The 17,673-nt window shown below is 30.6% G+C and overlaps 1 protein-coding gene across 1 annotated transcript in view; it reads right to left on the reverse strand.

The window, feature by feature from the left end:
• Positions 1-17,673, reverse strand: part of LOC125071062 (ETS-like protein pointed) — a 121,981-nt gene that overhangs the window by 88,483 nt on the left and 15,825 nt on the right. The window contains exons 2-3 of the mRNA XM_047681135.1: positions 14,553-14,685; positions 5,424-5,544 (exon numbers count right to left, since the gene is read on the reverse strand). Of these exons, the coding sequence (XP_047537091.1) occupies positions 5,424-5,544; positions 14,553-14,678 (247 nt within the window). The 5' untranslated portion in view covers positions 14,679-14,685. The remainder of the gene's footprint in view (positions 1-5,423; positions 5,545-14,552; positions 14,686-17,673) is intronic.

Genomic DNA, 17,673 nt, shown 5'->3' on the forward strand with positions numbered 1-17,673 from the left:
AGGTCGTAGCGTGATGTTAAATAGCGGATAACGCTCAACAAAAATGGAGTTATCAAATGCAAAAATATTTTTTGAAATCTAAATATGTATTAGTTTCAGAGACTTACGCGTTTAAGCGAATACACTATTCAGTGTTAATATATTAGCATGTATTTACTTCAAAATCAAACTATTATTGTTATAATACCAATACAGACTTGAATGTTATAATTAATATATTTATGATTTAATTCAGTTTTATAAATATAAATAAGAACGCAAGTTTGTTTACAAACGATAAGTAATAACTATTTAGCGTGAAACATTGTAACTTTAGAAGGTATGGTAACGAAAACATACCACGTAGTTTTGGCAACATCCTGTATAGTGATCAACAGTGGGGGGATGTGGACACCGCAACATCCTGAGGTATCGTATGGACAATGATTTGCTTAAATCAGGTTAAATAGAATGAAATGTTAATAACTTACCATTATTTTATGTAACGACAACAACGATACACACAGGCTGACTAGAATTTGGAGAATTCTTCGTTAGTAATGCCAAATTATTTTATGTTACTTTTTTTTTTAATTACTCTCTTAATTAGGGATTCTTATATTTTCTTTTTTTTATGGCATCGGTTGGCGGACGAGCATATTTGCCACCTTATGGTAAGTGGTCACCACCGCCCATAGACAAAGGCGCTGTAAGAAAAATTTACCATTCCTTACATCACCTATGCGCCATCAACCCTGGGAATTAAGATATAACATCCCTTGTGCCTGTGATTACACTGGCTCACTCACCCTTCTAACCGGAACACAACAATACAGAGTACTGTTATTTGGCGGTAGAATATCTGATGAGGGTGGTACCTACCCAGACGGGCTTGCACAAAGCCCTACACTCAAGTAAATATATATCTTATATACAGAACATACAGTTTAAGACGACTAACTGCTATATAGATTTCAATAGCGATATTTAATGGAATATTATTTACATATGATATATGTACGACGTACGTATGTACAATATCAACGAAACATTAATATGCTCCTTTACAATTCGTATCAAACAAAACAGTTTATATTATCATTTAAAATATAACCAAGCCATACATTTGTTCATTATATAAAATTGCGAAGGCGTGTCCATCAGCGGTATAATTAAAAATACTGGTGGCTGATATGATATCAGTGTTCCTGCTAATGAGAACAATACTCTAATTTATGGATCTATTACATGACATATATACATACGTTATTAATGTGTGTGTGTCTGTGTTTGTGATACATCATTATTTGTCAAATAATTGCATAGAACATGTCAAGAATCACGTAAAACTATCTAAAATAAAAGAGAACTTTTTTTGTAATGCCTAACTAAATCTACTTTAGATAAGTACCAATAATATGTAAATAATTTTAGTATATAAAGCATAGCAGACGTCTGCTTTCCTTGTAATGCCTAACGGAAATACGTAGCTACTAAATATATGTATATAAAACAGACCCCAGGAAGGTTCATCGCGTTTCGGAATGTTTTAGTATACTTGTAGGTAAGTACTTTGAAAGTGGTTATGTTTATATATGTAATATTACTTTGGACTTCCAAACGGTTACGTTTTGCAGTTTTATCTATTTCTAAATTTTAACTATCGACATTGTGAAAAGCGTGAATCTCATGTTCTAGTAATTTATATTCAAAATTCTGAGAAGTTATTTTCATAAATTCACAAAAAGGCATGATAGGTCTTCTTTTTTTTATCATCTATGATTATTTTTATTTAAAACTTTTTCAGTATTATTATAATATCGAAGAACTCCAACCAGTTCTGATAACTGTGTATTGATTGAACTTAATTTGACTTTTACTAACGTTTCAAAAACTATTAAAAGAAAATTAATCGTCCTGTATGTTTTCAATAAAAAAAATTAAAACATTTTTTTTCGTATTTATTAATAAATTTAAATATAGTTTTAAAATTACATTTAATTTTTGGACTTTCTTAAGAAAAAATTTTTTTTATTTGGTATATCTTTATTCATATTGCTATAAGCAATGTTAGGTACATCATGTTTTTGCAATACTCCTGCACCAGACGGATTCACCAGTATTATACACTAGTCATCCATCCCAGCTCTACACGGGTTCAATAAGGTTCTACATACAACTTTAAGATTAAAGAACAAACATGAAAATAAAAATTCTTGGTTTTTTCCACCTTGTAATTCTCGGCCTTTCTTTAATATAATATGCGTGTATTATACATATAAAGTTTACTCTTGAATCACTCTGTTTATTGATTAAACCTTTTTTAATACTATATAGAAATTATACGTATATTTCCTGAAGAAGACGCATAAGCTTCGCTATAACGCAGATGTTTCATCATTTATCGTAATTGATTTTTAAATCAAGGTAACATAACTAGGAAACATTGTATGGAGAATCTTGTTGCGATAGTAATATTAAAATCATATTTTTCAAGCGAAAATTGATTATCTATCTTACTGAAACGAAACATATAGATAAAAGATATCAAATGATTTATATTTAAATGAAGATAATACAGATATTGCTTTACATACTCGAGATCTTTATATTTTTTCGTGGTTTCTTTGTTTTACGATAACGCAATTCTCGTAAACATTATTCTGAAAGTGATATTAGCGAGATTCTAGATAATTCTCTGACGATTCTAAATTTTAAATCATAGTAATTAATCAATCTTAAAATGCTTACTTGAATGAAGTTAATTTTGATTTGATTTACGATTTGTTTTACGCGCGGTCACGTGTTCTTGCAAAATTAATTCCTTACGGCGTTAAGATAATGTTCTCAAAGGATACCGAGTGGCGCTAAGAGTATGTGTAAATACACTTATATCACCACATGCTCCCACGTTAAATACGCGATGAAACAATAGGCCCCTATTCTCAGCCCACCCTGATCTGAACCCACCGAGTTTGTGATTCAGTTTAATGACCTCCTAATTATTTATTTTCTAATTTTATGACCTTATTGAACAACTATATACAGTAAAGCTGGTGATAGGTTCTAAGGTATAATTTTATAAATAAAACTTAAAGTAGTGGTATAATTCAGTTTGCTTTGTTCTGGGAAATGGTCTTCCTGGAAACTTTATAAGGCCGCCATCGTTCTGAAGCATCTATTATACTTGATTAATATACCTAATGTTGTTCTTTTGATGTTGTCAGAAAAATATAATTTAATTTGTAACCTAAATTTAAATTTGCTTATAAATACGTAATGTATCTATAACTATTAAAACATACTAGATTTTGTTGGTAATATCAAGAAAAATCAAACGTTTCTAGTCACGTGATATTTTGCGTATAGAACTCACAGGGGCACAGTTTCATATACAGTTGTGCTGTAACATTTTCTATTAAAGGGGCTATGCTGAATGATTAGCAAATAGGTGAAGCCCGAATAGGATAATGCGGCACATCCTTGTTACATTGCAATTTCAGACGCAGTACTATAACCCACTTTACGTGCAAACTTGAACTTCTCTTTCCTTTTCCTTCGTATTTATGTCAAGGTTTTTAAATTGTAATCACAAATCTTAAGAAAATACATTGTAATTAAAATGTTATAAGTAATTTAATAGAAAAATCTGTTTTTTTTTTACCATTCATATTTAACCTATATTTTTGGATCAAAGTGAACGATATAAATCAAATTACAATTTCAAAGGACATCTAATATTTCCTTGGCCTTAAATGTATTGCTGTAGTCTTTTTGTCAACTGAAATTGTATAAAATAGTATCCTATCTTCTATTTCAGGACATTCTCTACCTAGGTCGTCATACATAAATTCATTCGAATACCATATTGTCGGGTTTGTGTATCAATCATCTTAAGATATCTTTAGTTAAATTTTTGGCGTGCCTATCATTTTATTCATAATATTTGATAAGACAACACATAGTTTGAATAGAACCAAAAACTAAATTAAGTGGCAAGCCAATTTTTATTTTTTTAAACTACAAGTCGATTTCTATGTCGAAACTACAAATGATTACAGATTATAAAACTTAAATTATTTTACTATGTTTTTCAGTTCTAATGAGTTCAGGATTTCATATTGTCACAAAGTTTTACCATTAGGTGATGTCAATGACAAAACAATTTTCTTTTTTTTTTATTTGAAATTAGAAGCCACTCTTTTTGTACCAAAAAGAATGTCGTCTTTGGTATCGGAAGTCTAAGCGGTAAAGTTTTCTTATTGTATCCGATTATGCATAAAGCGCTCAGACGCCATATGTCTTGCTTCCCTTGACGAAAATAAAGATAATAACTCGATACAGTTGTAAAGCTTCTTTCTTGGGAGATATTTGTTGTTTGAGATATTCATTATAATAAATTATGCTATATTTTACAACAAAACATGTTATGGTATATAATAAAAGTACTAAGTTTTTTACTTTAGTCCCTTCGTGTGTCAAATTGACAAATGATAACAGCAAAATAAAAAAAAAAAGGCTTGAAACTGTCATATATAAAGAAACTACGAAGAAATGTTTTCGTTTGCGATTTGTATCGTAGCCGCTGTACGCTAGTCAACCTTTATGTGACATTGTATATTTTTGTATGAATCATTATTAGATAAGCCATGTTGCGACATAAAATGCTTGTAATAGGTTGTACTATTTCACAAATAAGGAGTTATCAGTGTTCATAACTCAAACCGGACCACTGAAACCGAAGAACGATGTTTCCTTCCCCCTAAACGGTTTAACGAGGGAGATTTACAAGGTGTGATGCTATGATTGGAGATGTCATACTTAACCTTCGTACTGAGGAAATTGCGAATAATCTTAAGTGAATTTGCCACGTGCCGCTTTAGAGGCCTTGACGTTATAAGGGGAGTAGTTAGCTATAAATGCATATTGTTTATTTTTTTATATACAGATAGGCAGGCGAACTAATGTTTTCTTTAGTGAAAAATTACCTTCGCCTAGGTATTGTCTTTGCACGGAGTGTAAGCTACTCCTTACATCGAAGCAAGAAGCTGCTGCAAAACTGTGCCAATAAGAATAGGAAACGTACAATTATAAATATCTTAACAGTATTTTGAAGAGTCTTTGTGGTCAAGTTATTTGAAAAACGATTGTTGAATCAACAACTGTATATTCGTCATGTATTCAAGTTGTTTTTATAGAAGTACAGATATAAAAATTAAGTTGTCAAACCTTCATTAGGAAGATGTTAAGATGGTACCTTTATTAACTGAGTGCATCTGTTTATTGTCAAGTCGTATGTTACAGTATTCGTATGTGTACGTGATTACTTTTATAAAAATGAAATAAAAATTTGCTTTTTAGACGAAAATCATTTTGTATTACATACACTTTACACCAAAGATAATAAACAAAAACTAGAGAATCTTTAATTAATATGTACTCACCAAGGGACGCTTCAGGATCTGTAAGGTCTGAAAGCGAAGGCACTTTCTGCATTGCTCTAGGCTCTTCTGGCTCGGGGGGCTCAGTCTTGATGCCGTCGGCTGCACCGCCTCCTTCATCGCACTGGTACAAAAAACGATTATGATTACTATTTAACAAATTATTTATAGAGATGAAGAAATAAGACATCATATTATTAATAAGAGGAAGGTCGTTGCTCTTTAAAATAAAATTAAATAAAGAATCAGTGTCAACGATAAGATTTTTTTTTTTAAATAAGTTTAGAATCAGTTTAAATGACAAAGGGGAAATCCTTTCTCATTTTAACCGACTTCAATTCTCCTTCATATATAGTATATACATTTCTGTATGATTCCGTATAAGACTTTTGTTTATAAATAAATGATGATTATTTTTGCGTTAGATTCAGTATTATACCTTCTGTACTAATATATTAGTTTTTTATTTCAAGCTCACATTCGGGCCAATTATAGAAGTCAGTTTAAAAAAAGAAAAGAATCATTTATCAAGGCTACGGACTAGCAGATTATTAACATAATAAAAGATGGCGTGTGGCATTGATTCCTAACCGATTTCCACGCGTTTTACAAACAATACATGTGACTGATATCTGGACAGGAACTCATTTTTTAAAGACGTGTGCGTACTTGAATCTCATCGACTTCATCAAGTCAATATACTATTCACGATGCGAGAACCACTTCCGTTAATGCTATGAACATGTCGTGCTTTAAAAAATCGCAAACAATTGAGACGAGTGAGAATAGTGGTCAATATTATCCTTTTCGAGGAATAAAATCGGTTTATGTTAATTCATTTCATTATATATACGGAGAACTAAAACACCGCTTAATCTAAATTCATGTATACAACTTCAGAAGATAAGAAATCATTTAAAGATATTACATTGAACATTATAAATCATGATAACATATACAATGTTTAGTTGATTGATTTTTTGTTGTTGATGATAAACAAAAAATGATAGTTTAAAAGTAATTACCTATATTAATGAAACTCTAACTGGCTTTTTATGTATTTAGCTATTTAAGAGCATCGCATGTGTCTATTTAATTTCTATTTAAAACCATTTCTTCATGTTCATTATTTGTACAATACATTTGTACAAATCATTAACATAGGTTCATGATAATTCTTGTCAAAACAAATAATAATAACTATAAATTAGACCTATTACTGAAGTTAAATAATTCCTTATCAGAATATGCTATATCAAACGTTTTACGAGAGACAGCAACCAATGACATCAATCAAGGAGTATATCAATAATACCCAATAAAAATGACAAAATCGAATCAGCGTCCCCTCGGGTCAATCAGCAATGTGTTCTAGTTGTTATCTATAGATTGAGATACAATTGCTGCGGATGATATATTTTATTTGATGTATATAGATTTGCATCTCTTTATAGTAATAATAAATAAACTTGACATGACATGAGCGCGCAAGGCGTTTCGCGCCACTTATTCTACTTCGGCAGTGTAATATCATGAATATTGGCTTGTTGGTCTAGTGGCTAGTTTATAAGGCTGAAGATGTCAGGATCATAGATTCAAGCCACGGATTGGGCCGTTAAAAAGATATTGGGTTTTTCGATCTAAATCAATTTTCTATAGCAGTGCGAAGTTTAGAAGTATTGTTTAAATCTTTGGTCGTTTGCCTGAACTCTCTCCGATCATGTCGGAATGCAGATCGATTAGATTATATATCAAGAGTACTCGTGTTTGCGCCAAGGTTGCGCACACACTTGAGAATTATAACATGTGTGCATTTGACTGGTTGAGCGAAATCGGTCAGGTGCCTTACCAGGAACATTAACGGAACTGCTTTTAAAAAGTCCCGCGGTTAGCCAGTTCTTCTCAGTTGAGGTGTTACCGAACCGGTTGTGGTAATTTTTGTTGATAATAATCAATAAGTAATGCTTATATATTGAGTAAAGATTTTTGACATCTTTCTTTTTTACGTTTTGTTAATGTAATTAACGATGCTAGAACGAACAAATTACGGACACATTAAGCATTAAATTTTATATGTGTGTAAGATAGAGCTTAGTGTAGTTTAATTTTACAATAGAATTGTTAAAGATAATTTATGATATAAATAAATTAAAGACCATAGTATGTCTGGATTAGGAATTCAAGCGATATCGCGTTACCTACGTGCCTACGACGTCAGATGAGATTTCGTCAGTGAGTTCGTTCGTGAGTTTACGTTGAGTGATTCATTCATGTTAATATTGAAATCATTAAAGAATAACAAATAGATACTTTGATGCGCAAGCTTGTTTAAGCACTTTACAATTATATTAAAAAACTATAAATGCAGTCCTTGCGCAATAAAATAATATTACTATTTCGTATATATCTATTATCTAGAATATTTTTAAATAGCCGTTTAGAAACGCTGATTGAGAAAATATTGGGAATTGTAATTTGAATTTGGAGAATTGTTATGCTAAAATCGCTCAAGGCTGTATGTACCTATTTACCGAGATTTTTTTTAAAAAAGCTTTTAAATTTTATTGTATTGACGTCGAATTAATTATTGTAATTTATTATACACATAATCGAAAAATACTCATTATAAGTAGCTATGAATATTTCGCTTATTTCATCTGTATGCCATATAAGTATATCACGTACATATGTATATGCTGTTTATTTATTGCCAACATCCGTACACTCAGTCGATGTTTTTGTCCTCAACTCAAATTTTGTCTAAAACCGATTTTGGTTGCATTAACTACTATTTTACGTGTAGAAAGTATATGACGAATATTTAATGAAGTTAAAGTTCCTGCAGACACGTGTCAAACAGTCTTACAAAATGTGATGACAATAATATCGTATTTTGATTTCAAATACAGTCAACATATGTATTTTGTAAATAGGTAAAAGTCCTTGTAGATGCCTACTCGAATGAAGAATATTTTGATTTGATGTATTGTAGTCAATTATACTTTCCCCATTCATCGATGCGTGTGCGATGATTAACCGGTAAACAGGGGTTATTTTTACACGGTCGAGAGCGAGGGGTCGCCACCCCTCGGCTTGGCACGTGATTACCGATATGAGGGGCATGATCCCAATTCACTTACACCTATAGCGACGATTGATAAACTATTTGTTGTTTTTTTGTCATTCTAGCGTTTAAATAGTTTAAATATACTTTGTGTTAAGTGACATTTTTGTAATTTAAAGTTATACCGACACTTTTAAATAGTAGGGCAGCTCAGTAAATTTTACCAAATGTTTCTTAAATAAGTTTAGTCAAGTTTGTAATTTGAAAACATTAAGCGAATTTCTTACAATTTCAGTAGAGAATATTTTTTTTATTTTAATGCAATGTTTGTTAGTTATTTTAATTTTATTTTAATGCAATGTTTAATAAGCTATGTTTGACCTGAAAAATCATCATTATTTACGACCACTTGTTATCATGATATTGCATTATTATGGTAAACCTGATGTCATGTACATCCGGGATTGTCTTCAGACGATGAATTTTATCAACGCTTAACAGCGTAGACACGATTATTTTCACAAATGTTTTTCCATTACTATTGATCTATACTTATATTATAAATGCGAAAGTAACTCTCTGTCCGTCTGTTACTATTTCAAGCAAGCTTGAACACCAAGGAAGTACATAGGCTACTTTTTTATACCTAATATCTGACGACCAACCCCTAAAACGCAAGAAAAGTCGCAGGCGACAACTAGTTGATTGTATGATAAATCATTCTATAGTTAAATTAATATTGCCAACCTTTGTATATAATAAATAAACGTTGATAGTGAAAAATGTAGATAAAGAAAGATATCAAAATGTTTTCAGTGTAAAGTAATTAAGGTTTTAAAAAAAAAACTATTTTCGTAATTTTCTACGCACACATTACTAGATATATTTATTATTGGATGAATGCTATGGACGGTTAATTCTAATGTTTTTTTTTTATTTTCAAATTTGGAAAGGAAGTTTGTAATATATGAGCAAGGTTAATTGACTATTTGTCGCGCACCATCGTTTGAGTAGTGATGTGTGTGTCGGCTCGAACTTGTCCCACTATATCACGTGTCACTACTTTTTAAACGTGCGCAGATAATCTATGGATTTAGTTAATCCTACGTTTGTAATAAATTAGAGCTGGATTTGAATATACATAAATAATTCACTATTTTACTAGGGACTTGCTCTGTACACATTTAGTTTTATAAACATCCTTGTAAATTAAAACGTAAATCTTAGACAAATAATAATATTTTAAATTGGTTTATAAAATTTATACCAAAGACTAATAAATATATGCATTTTTATATTATTTTTCTCTTATAAATATCGAACAGTGAATAGTATCAAAGAATAATAGATACGTGGTTTAATTAAAAAATATATGTAGGTATATAAAAACTTTGCAAAAAAATAAATTTAAAACAAATAAAATTGAGGCTTATACAAGATACAGTTCAATTATACTCAGTTTATAAATTGTATTTTTAGCGAAATTGTAAAATTTTCACCGAAGCAAAATATGAAGTTGTACCGCAAAGTAAGAAACGCTGCGTTTTCTCGGTTAAAATAGTTTACAAAACATCACTATTATTCAACGAACTGTATATAGTTAGATTAGTATTATCGTTCCATACCCTCCTAATTCAGCGGTACCGTTACTTACGTGATTCAACAAATGAATTACTATTGGAAAGTATGGGTCGGCTAGTTCGAGAAAATTGACAGGTTACAATTAAATGTGATAACGACAAGTAATAAAAAAAAGTATGTAGTATACTTTTTTTTTATTACTTTATTAGACATTACATTATTAGTCATAGTGAATATTTCTTTTTTTTTTTAATTGTTTATTCGATTATTACATGTAAAAATAATTGTTATTATAATAAAATTAGAACTAATCCTAAATATATTATTTGCCTTTATGATTTAGGACAAAGTTATTTAATTTATGATAGGATAAAATTTACAAAGGCATAAAATCAAATAAAGTGGTTTTTTTTTATATTTCTCGTTAAAATTACTGCACATTCCTTTTACTGATAAGGTTGCTATCTTCTTAACCTGGTTAAAAATGATCTTTACTTTCCATGCATATAACTACGTGAAAACAAAAGACTTTTTTTTAGATTTAGCATTACACTATTGGATTTTTTAAGCTGGTTGAATTATCTCAGAATATAAATTCTTATGAGGATTATGATAACGTGGAGTTCAAATAATTACCACATGTAAAAATATCTCTAGTCCAATAATATATTGAAAAAATTCATAGATAGAAATGTTATATAGATTCTGATATAAGTGTTGCCATTTATAAGCCTGAATAGAATGCATCTATTATCATTTAGTTATTGGGACGCGTAACTGAAATTTTTAGAGCGATATTATGTGTTGTTGGGTAATGAAATTTGTACTCAAATACATAAAATTAATTTCTGGTTGAGATCAAAAGACTTTGACCGATTACCATAAAAATTGGCTACTAATGATTTGAGTATTATTTCATGGACGTTTTTATTCTGAACACTTGAATATTCGCCCATAGTTTAGCCCATCAATTTCTATGTAGTTCAAGTAATTTGAGCACGGAAAATATTTAAGTCGTAACGGAAAAAAGTTTTAAAACAAATTCAAAGAGGCATTAAAGGCCAGTATTTCATAGCAAAAATAAAATAGGAAGTCTACAAATTTTCGTCCATATTCTGGACCCTATTACATAAAATGTGTAATAATATAAAGAAAAATCACGACAAATTTGTCATATCCTGGAGGCGGACGTTACTAGTAGTTATCGTTTTAATTAGTTACCGGATATCGTAAGGCAGCCCTTAATGAGACACGCTTGGTTGAACTGACTAATTTTTACCGAACATAACTAGCGACTCATTTCACTTCGCACTCACTATAAAGGTTTTATATGTACCTAAACATTTCTTCACTACTGTACTGGACTGTAATTAGATTAAAATATAATCATTAAACTACCTCCACGAATATATCTTATTGTCATTTTAAGTTAATGCCTAATAATAACAGCTCAAAATAGTTACCGAATAGTATCCATAAGACTTAAATTTTTTATTGTTAGAGCCTACATACCTTACGACTGATAGAAGAATTACATTTAGCTTAAAAAATAATGATTCGGTCAAAAAAATATTGTTTGTATATTTCGACTATAGAATATTTCAAAATAATAAAATTTATCGTTTATTTGGTTAAGTCATAGTGATATAATTACGTTTTACATCAAAGGTAAATACATTTTTAAACTTGTAAGTATTCCTCTAAAGTCATATTATTTTTCATTTTATCATAAAGACGATTAATAATATTATTACAAATCCAAATATTAATTTTTTGTTACCTTGAAATTCGTTTATCATTTGGTTCATAATAAAGAATGAATTTAAAGGATAAGCCTTAAAATAATATCATAATAAATTTGAAAGTACTATTACATTAAATGGTATTTACGTGAAATACTATTAGCACACAAAAGCATTATTTTCAATTAAATATAAAACTCGTATGAAAAAAAAACATAAGACGCACTTTTCTTAAAATGTTCAGGAGCGTAAATCATGTCAAGTTATTGTTTATGGCGACACCGAGTCGAATAAAGGTGTCAAAGTCATAACTGTCAACGCACTCCTTACTCTGCGGTTATTAACTCACACTGGTAATGATTTAATGATAAGCTCTTTATTATTAATAAATATATGCTTATATTAAGACGAACCCTTGTCCCTTCGAAATATTTAATATTAATTTTGAAGCTTATTTATTTCAATGCTTTTATAGTTCAAATTTTTTTTAAAGCTTCCGACTTTGAGAAAATAAAAAAAAGGAATTTAGATTTTAATGTTCTAAATGCGATGAAAATTACAAGTATTAAATTGAATTTTACAAACAAGGACTTGGCTGTTTAATATGCGTGCTATTTTTGTATTACTAATAAATTAAGTTCTAATATGTAAGTTGGTAGATGTAACAATGAAACTCTACCAAGTAACCCATTCGTAAAAAGTCTTACCACTTTTCCGTCGCAGTAAGCTAATGTCGAAACTCATTAGTGCAGCTTAGCGTCAGTGTCACGGGCAAGTTTAAAAATAAAAAGCGGACACTTTTGAAATAGGAACTTGTTCTTTTTTTTCTCTTTTGAGCGCCGGTGATTGATTAGTATCCAGTTTTATCGCATGAACTCTAATTATTATAATATATTCGGTAAACAAAACGTGCGATAAAAAAAATGTACTTATGTAGAGACTACTTTAAAAATCAATTAGGTAGTAACATATTATGATAGTTAAATATATCAAACTTCTGGGTAGGATTTTTTTTTAATGATTTACTTAGGAAAAGTGTAACCTATTGTATCATTGATATTATTATGAATCATATGTATAATGTTTGTTTGGTTTATTTTCACACCTCAACGCTTCAACAGTTTGTTGAGTAATTTGATACTCGGATATTTTAAAACACGAATAACTATTTCATGTGTTAAGTTATTCAAACAGGGTGAGGATTAAAGTTATGTGAGCAAAGCCGGTAGAAAGCCATATAATTAATAATATTGTAAAATAGCCACAAGTTGTCAGTGATCACCAAGGTGCGGTGTCAAAAAGAACGACAGTTGATCACGCTCCGCTGCGCCGGCGTATCCGGCGGCGGTGCTTTAGACCTGTCCTGCCCTAACCTCATGTAGCATGAATACAAAGCTTCTTCAAAAGTTATATGATGGGAATACGTCATTGTTAAAATATAGGCCTATATTGTGTTTAAAAATAATATGTCCAAATTAAATACCTAACTAAATTTCTAGTTATGTTTTTTCAGAATTTTGTAACGTACTTTATATTGTGGAAGTTCAATTTATGCCTTTGCCTGTATCGATTGTGTAAAGGCATCAAAATAAAAATTACAGCCTTGTACATTTGTATAAACACGTACAAGATCAAGGGCGAATCTACTCGACGGTACAGACAAGTATCCCAGAGTTGCGAGGCCTGTTCTCTTATTATGGTAGCTTATTATTAACTTACCAGTAACACTGTACGTTAAAAAACTTAATGTACTAGTTCTGCGACTAGTAACGATTATGGTGATTGTAGAAATCAAGCGCGTTGAACACTGGAACTAACTTTTAATATATGCTTTGGAAATATACAATAACAAGCAACATATTATTAAAATAACAAGTAGAATTATTTGGTCGAGAGCACAAAAAGATATTCATTGAATGATAAAATCGCTCAGTTTTTTGGATACTATGTTTTTGTTTATACGATTTTCGGAGGATATCATATATTAGATAACCTACCTAAAGGACTCAAAATATCGTTTACCATATCAAAAGTCTTTCTAAACATATTAAATAAATATTCATAATTTCAAGATTTTTTATTGACATATTTCTTAAAATTCTAGTCTCAAAAACGCGTTATTTTTTTTTGTAACTATAACCAAAGACAATTTTAACTACTTCTAATAATTTAAAATATAGAGTTAAGTTAACATACACGTGGACGTAAGGCAAATAATATAAAGATATTTTATCAAAAGGCGTCGGTTAAATTCCCTTATGTTTATTAAGTAACTTGCTTAAGCACGTTTTCTAAAACATTACTTTTCCAGCAACGATTCTATTTCCTGTTATTGCAAACCCGAGATCAAGGTTAGGATAATATGAGAAAACCGGAAGACGCGCGTATTTATAATGAATAGTGAAATTAAGTTGTAGTATTACTTACGATTTAATCAAACTGGTACTAATTAGCACATATGTGTATCTTGTGTTAAAACAAATTAAGACCGTGTAACTCAGGATGCGTAGCCGAAATTAAAACTTTAATTATTTTTTTCAATCGGTAATACTAAGGTATAGTAAACAAAACACTCACGCATATGGAACTGTAGTTACTCATATTTAACGTTTTAAATATACCGAATTCTTATTCTAATTCTTTTTTTTTTTGATGCATTAAATACTTATTTTTGTAACCTCATTTGACAATATGAATTTGTCAATTCTTTGGTTTGCTTTTTAAAAGCCAGATACTTATACTTACCAAATCAAGTCGCAAGCTAAAGGATACATGCTTGCGTGGCGGTGGTGGTATGGCGGCTGGTGCCTCATAGAAGGCAGCCTCCTCCAACCCATAATCAGACTCGCTTTCTGTCCACTCCAGCTTCATGCTGGGACTGTAACAAAAATATGTGTTTTAACAAACAGCCAACTTACACAATTTATTAAATCTGGTATAGTTGATTAGGTTTTAAGAATGTCGCTTTAGTCTAATGATTTTTTTTTAATTCGCCATTTTTATAATTGGAATTGTCTGTGGAGAATATGATAAATTAAAATGAATTAGAATAGATAAATTTATCGTTATTTTATTTTATTGAAATTTGAGCTAATCTCCAATCTAAAATCCATATTTTAGATTAGGCATCAAAGGGTCGATAAGAAATAGTCTGAAATTTAATAAATAAATTCTTCTCACCGTCTGTACGCTTAGATCTTTTATATTACACAACTAATTTTAATGCGATTTTCATCAATGAACACAAGTGATTCAAGAAAAAGATTTATATATATATTATAGGAGAGAAAAGTCAAGAATTTCAAATTTCCTGGCCAGAAAAAAAATACGAGAACTTTAATGTTTATCCTTCAATATAAAAGTTGCATATATACTCTTATTATAGCCGCGTGAAGCCGTGATGGATAGCTAGTTTAAAAATATCTTATGACAAAATAACCAATAAAAAATCCTTAGAAGAATCTATGTATTTGTAAAATTTCATTTATCGCATAACAAGATCGTTTTCTCGTCCACTCGTCGAAACCACGAAGCAGCAAACTACTTGTAGCTGATATAATTTTATGACCACTTCTTATGGGGCTTGAAACAATAGGGCTTCGGTGACCACAACCATTGCCTGCGTGGTTTCTGACAATTGACATCAATATATCCATCTCACTTACACATACTAATAAGGAAAGAGATAGCGTTTAATGTAAGGTTCGTGTCGAGCATACCTGAATAGACTGCTTCAACCTGTTTTTATATCTCGATGACTTTAGTTATTGTTTTATGGATATTTTAGCGTGCTACTTTGATTTCTTAAACATAATTCACAAGACAGATAGTTGTCAACTTTAAAAAAAAAACTTTAACATTTAATATTCTTAAAAATCTAAAATGGAATCAGCACTTAACACATTTTAGTATAAATTCTACTAAAAAGAAAAACTATTTACAGAAGTGAAAAACTACGATGCTTCCTATAATCCATATTCATAACCCCACGGATTCCGTTCATTGATTCCATTAATATCCCATCAAAGCGATCGAAATTAGTTAACACTTTCGAACATAACGAGTCGATCCGGCGGAAATGGTATCCGAAAGCACGTGTTACCAAACCCTTTCTACAAGGAACTGTTTTTATTTTTAAGATAATAAAACTGGGATTCCCTTGGCAATATCAGAACCAAAAATTTAAAGAGCGAACTAATAATAGTTCTTATTCAAATAAATATAAGGGCAAAATTCCTTTGAAGTTTTTTGCATATAAAATTTTAATATCAAGAAACAGTCCGAAGTAAATGTGTCGTCGGAAGAATTCGGCGCTTAGAGATGTCGCTTCGGCCAATATCCGCAGGAAATGGCTCTCAGTTTGACACCTAGATCATTATTGTCTTGTAATTGAATCGGCGTGTCGATTTGTAAGCTCGTATACCGAAAACTAAGGGGTGTTTAATTATAGATGTTACTAATACAGGGCACTATATCCCTTATATAGCTGAAATATTGAAATACTCTATCATTTGAAACGACGAAATTATATTTATAAAACTGAGGAATGAGTTATACATACAATATATAGTTATAAATTTGTAAGGAATTTTAAGATTGGTTTACATGAATCCGAAATTCCTAATTTATTATTTTTAAATGTTGATGTTGATGTATTTCTAGTAGAAATGTATCGGGATGTAAATTACTCATTACTGGACAACGGTCTCGTCTACATTTAAGGCTAACATTTGGAGCTTATTTCAATACGTTGGTCCTTATACACATATGCTAGACTTTCATCTAAACAGGTAGGTTTCCTCGTTCCTGCGAAAATCGTACATAAAAACTCTGTGTTGCTGAATTTGCGCCCGTAATTATTACATCCACAAGTCCTATCAATTGGGTCATTTATCTTAATAGACGCCATCAATGTACAAAGATTTTAAATGGTATTTTAGAAATTTTCTATAACATATTTAATTTTGATAATATTTGCAAGTTCATAAAAAAAAATCAAAAGAAATCACAGCGCCATTACACCAAACACGAATCTTACATCGCATAAAATACCGCTCCAAGCTTCGAATTTATAAGTCTCAGTTCGTAAGATTTTTAAATATTTCCTCGAAATAGGAGCTACTCCTGAAGATGAGTGCGTTAACACATATGGTAATTTGTAAGCATAAGGTTCCCGACCTATGGAACATTGCCCCATTAAGCTACACACGCGATTTCGCATGTCCGCCTAATCGTGTGCACAGCAGATAATCGGTTTATTCTACCCGATTTGACGAGTGAAAGAATTTTTGAACGAGATTCTAAAAAATACGTAGAATATTTGCAATAAATTGGTTTTATAACATTCAGAATTCGCTTTAAACAATAATTTGGCAATAAAGAAATTGCATATTAAAGAAGGCGTACGATATTAAATTGATTTCTTTTTAAGTAGTTAACATGATAAAAACTAAATGATAAATTCTTTATACGTATAGCAGTAGTATGTGTTATAAATGCGAAAGTAACTCTGTCTGTTACTTCTTCACGCTTAATCCGCTGATCGGATTTAGATGAAATTTGGTTTGTTGATAGTTTTAGTTTGTGTTCCGGGGATATACATAGGACACCCTTATGTACCTATTTTTTACCCTCGAAGAGATAAAATGGCAGTGAAGTTTTGTGTGCTATAAAGTTTTAAAGGTTTATACGGATAAAGCCGCGGTTTCAGCTAGTATAGTAATATTTTTATTTGTTTCAGAAAAAAACAACGAACAATTAGGCCATCCGTACCCATGGGAACTAAGGAGTATTGTATTTTGTTAACTCATATTCATACTGGAATAAAGGAATACAGAGTTTCGAAGTTCGGTGGTAAAATTATTGG

The sequence above is a fragment of the Vanessa atalanta genome, chromosome 18, assembly GCF_905147765.1.
Source record: "Vanessa atalanta chromosome 18, ilVanAtal1.2, whole genome shotgun sequence".
NCBI lineage: Eukaryota > Metazoa > Arthropoda > Insecta > Lepidoptera > Nymphalidae > Vanessa > Vanessa atalanta.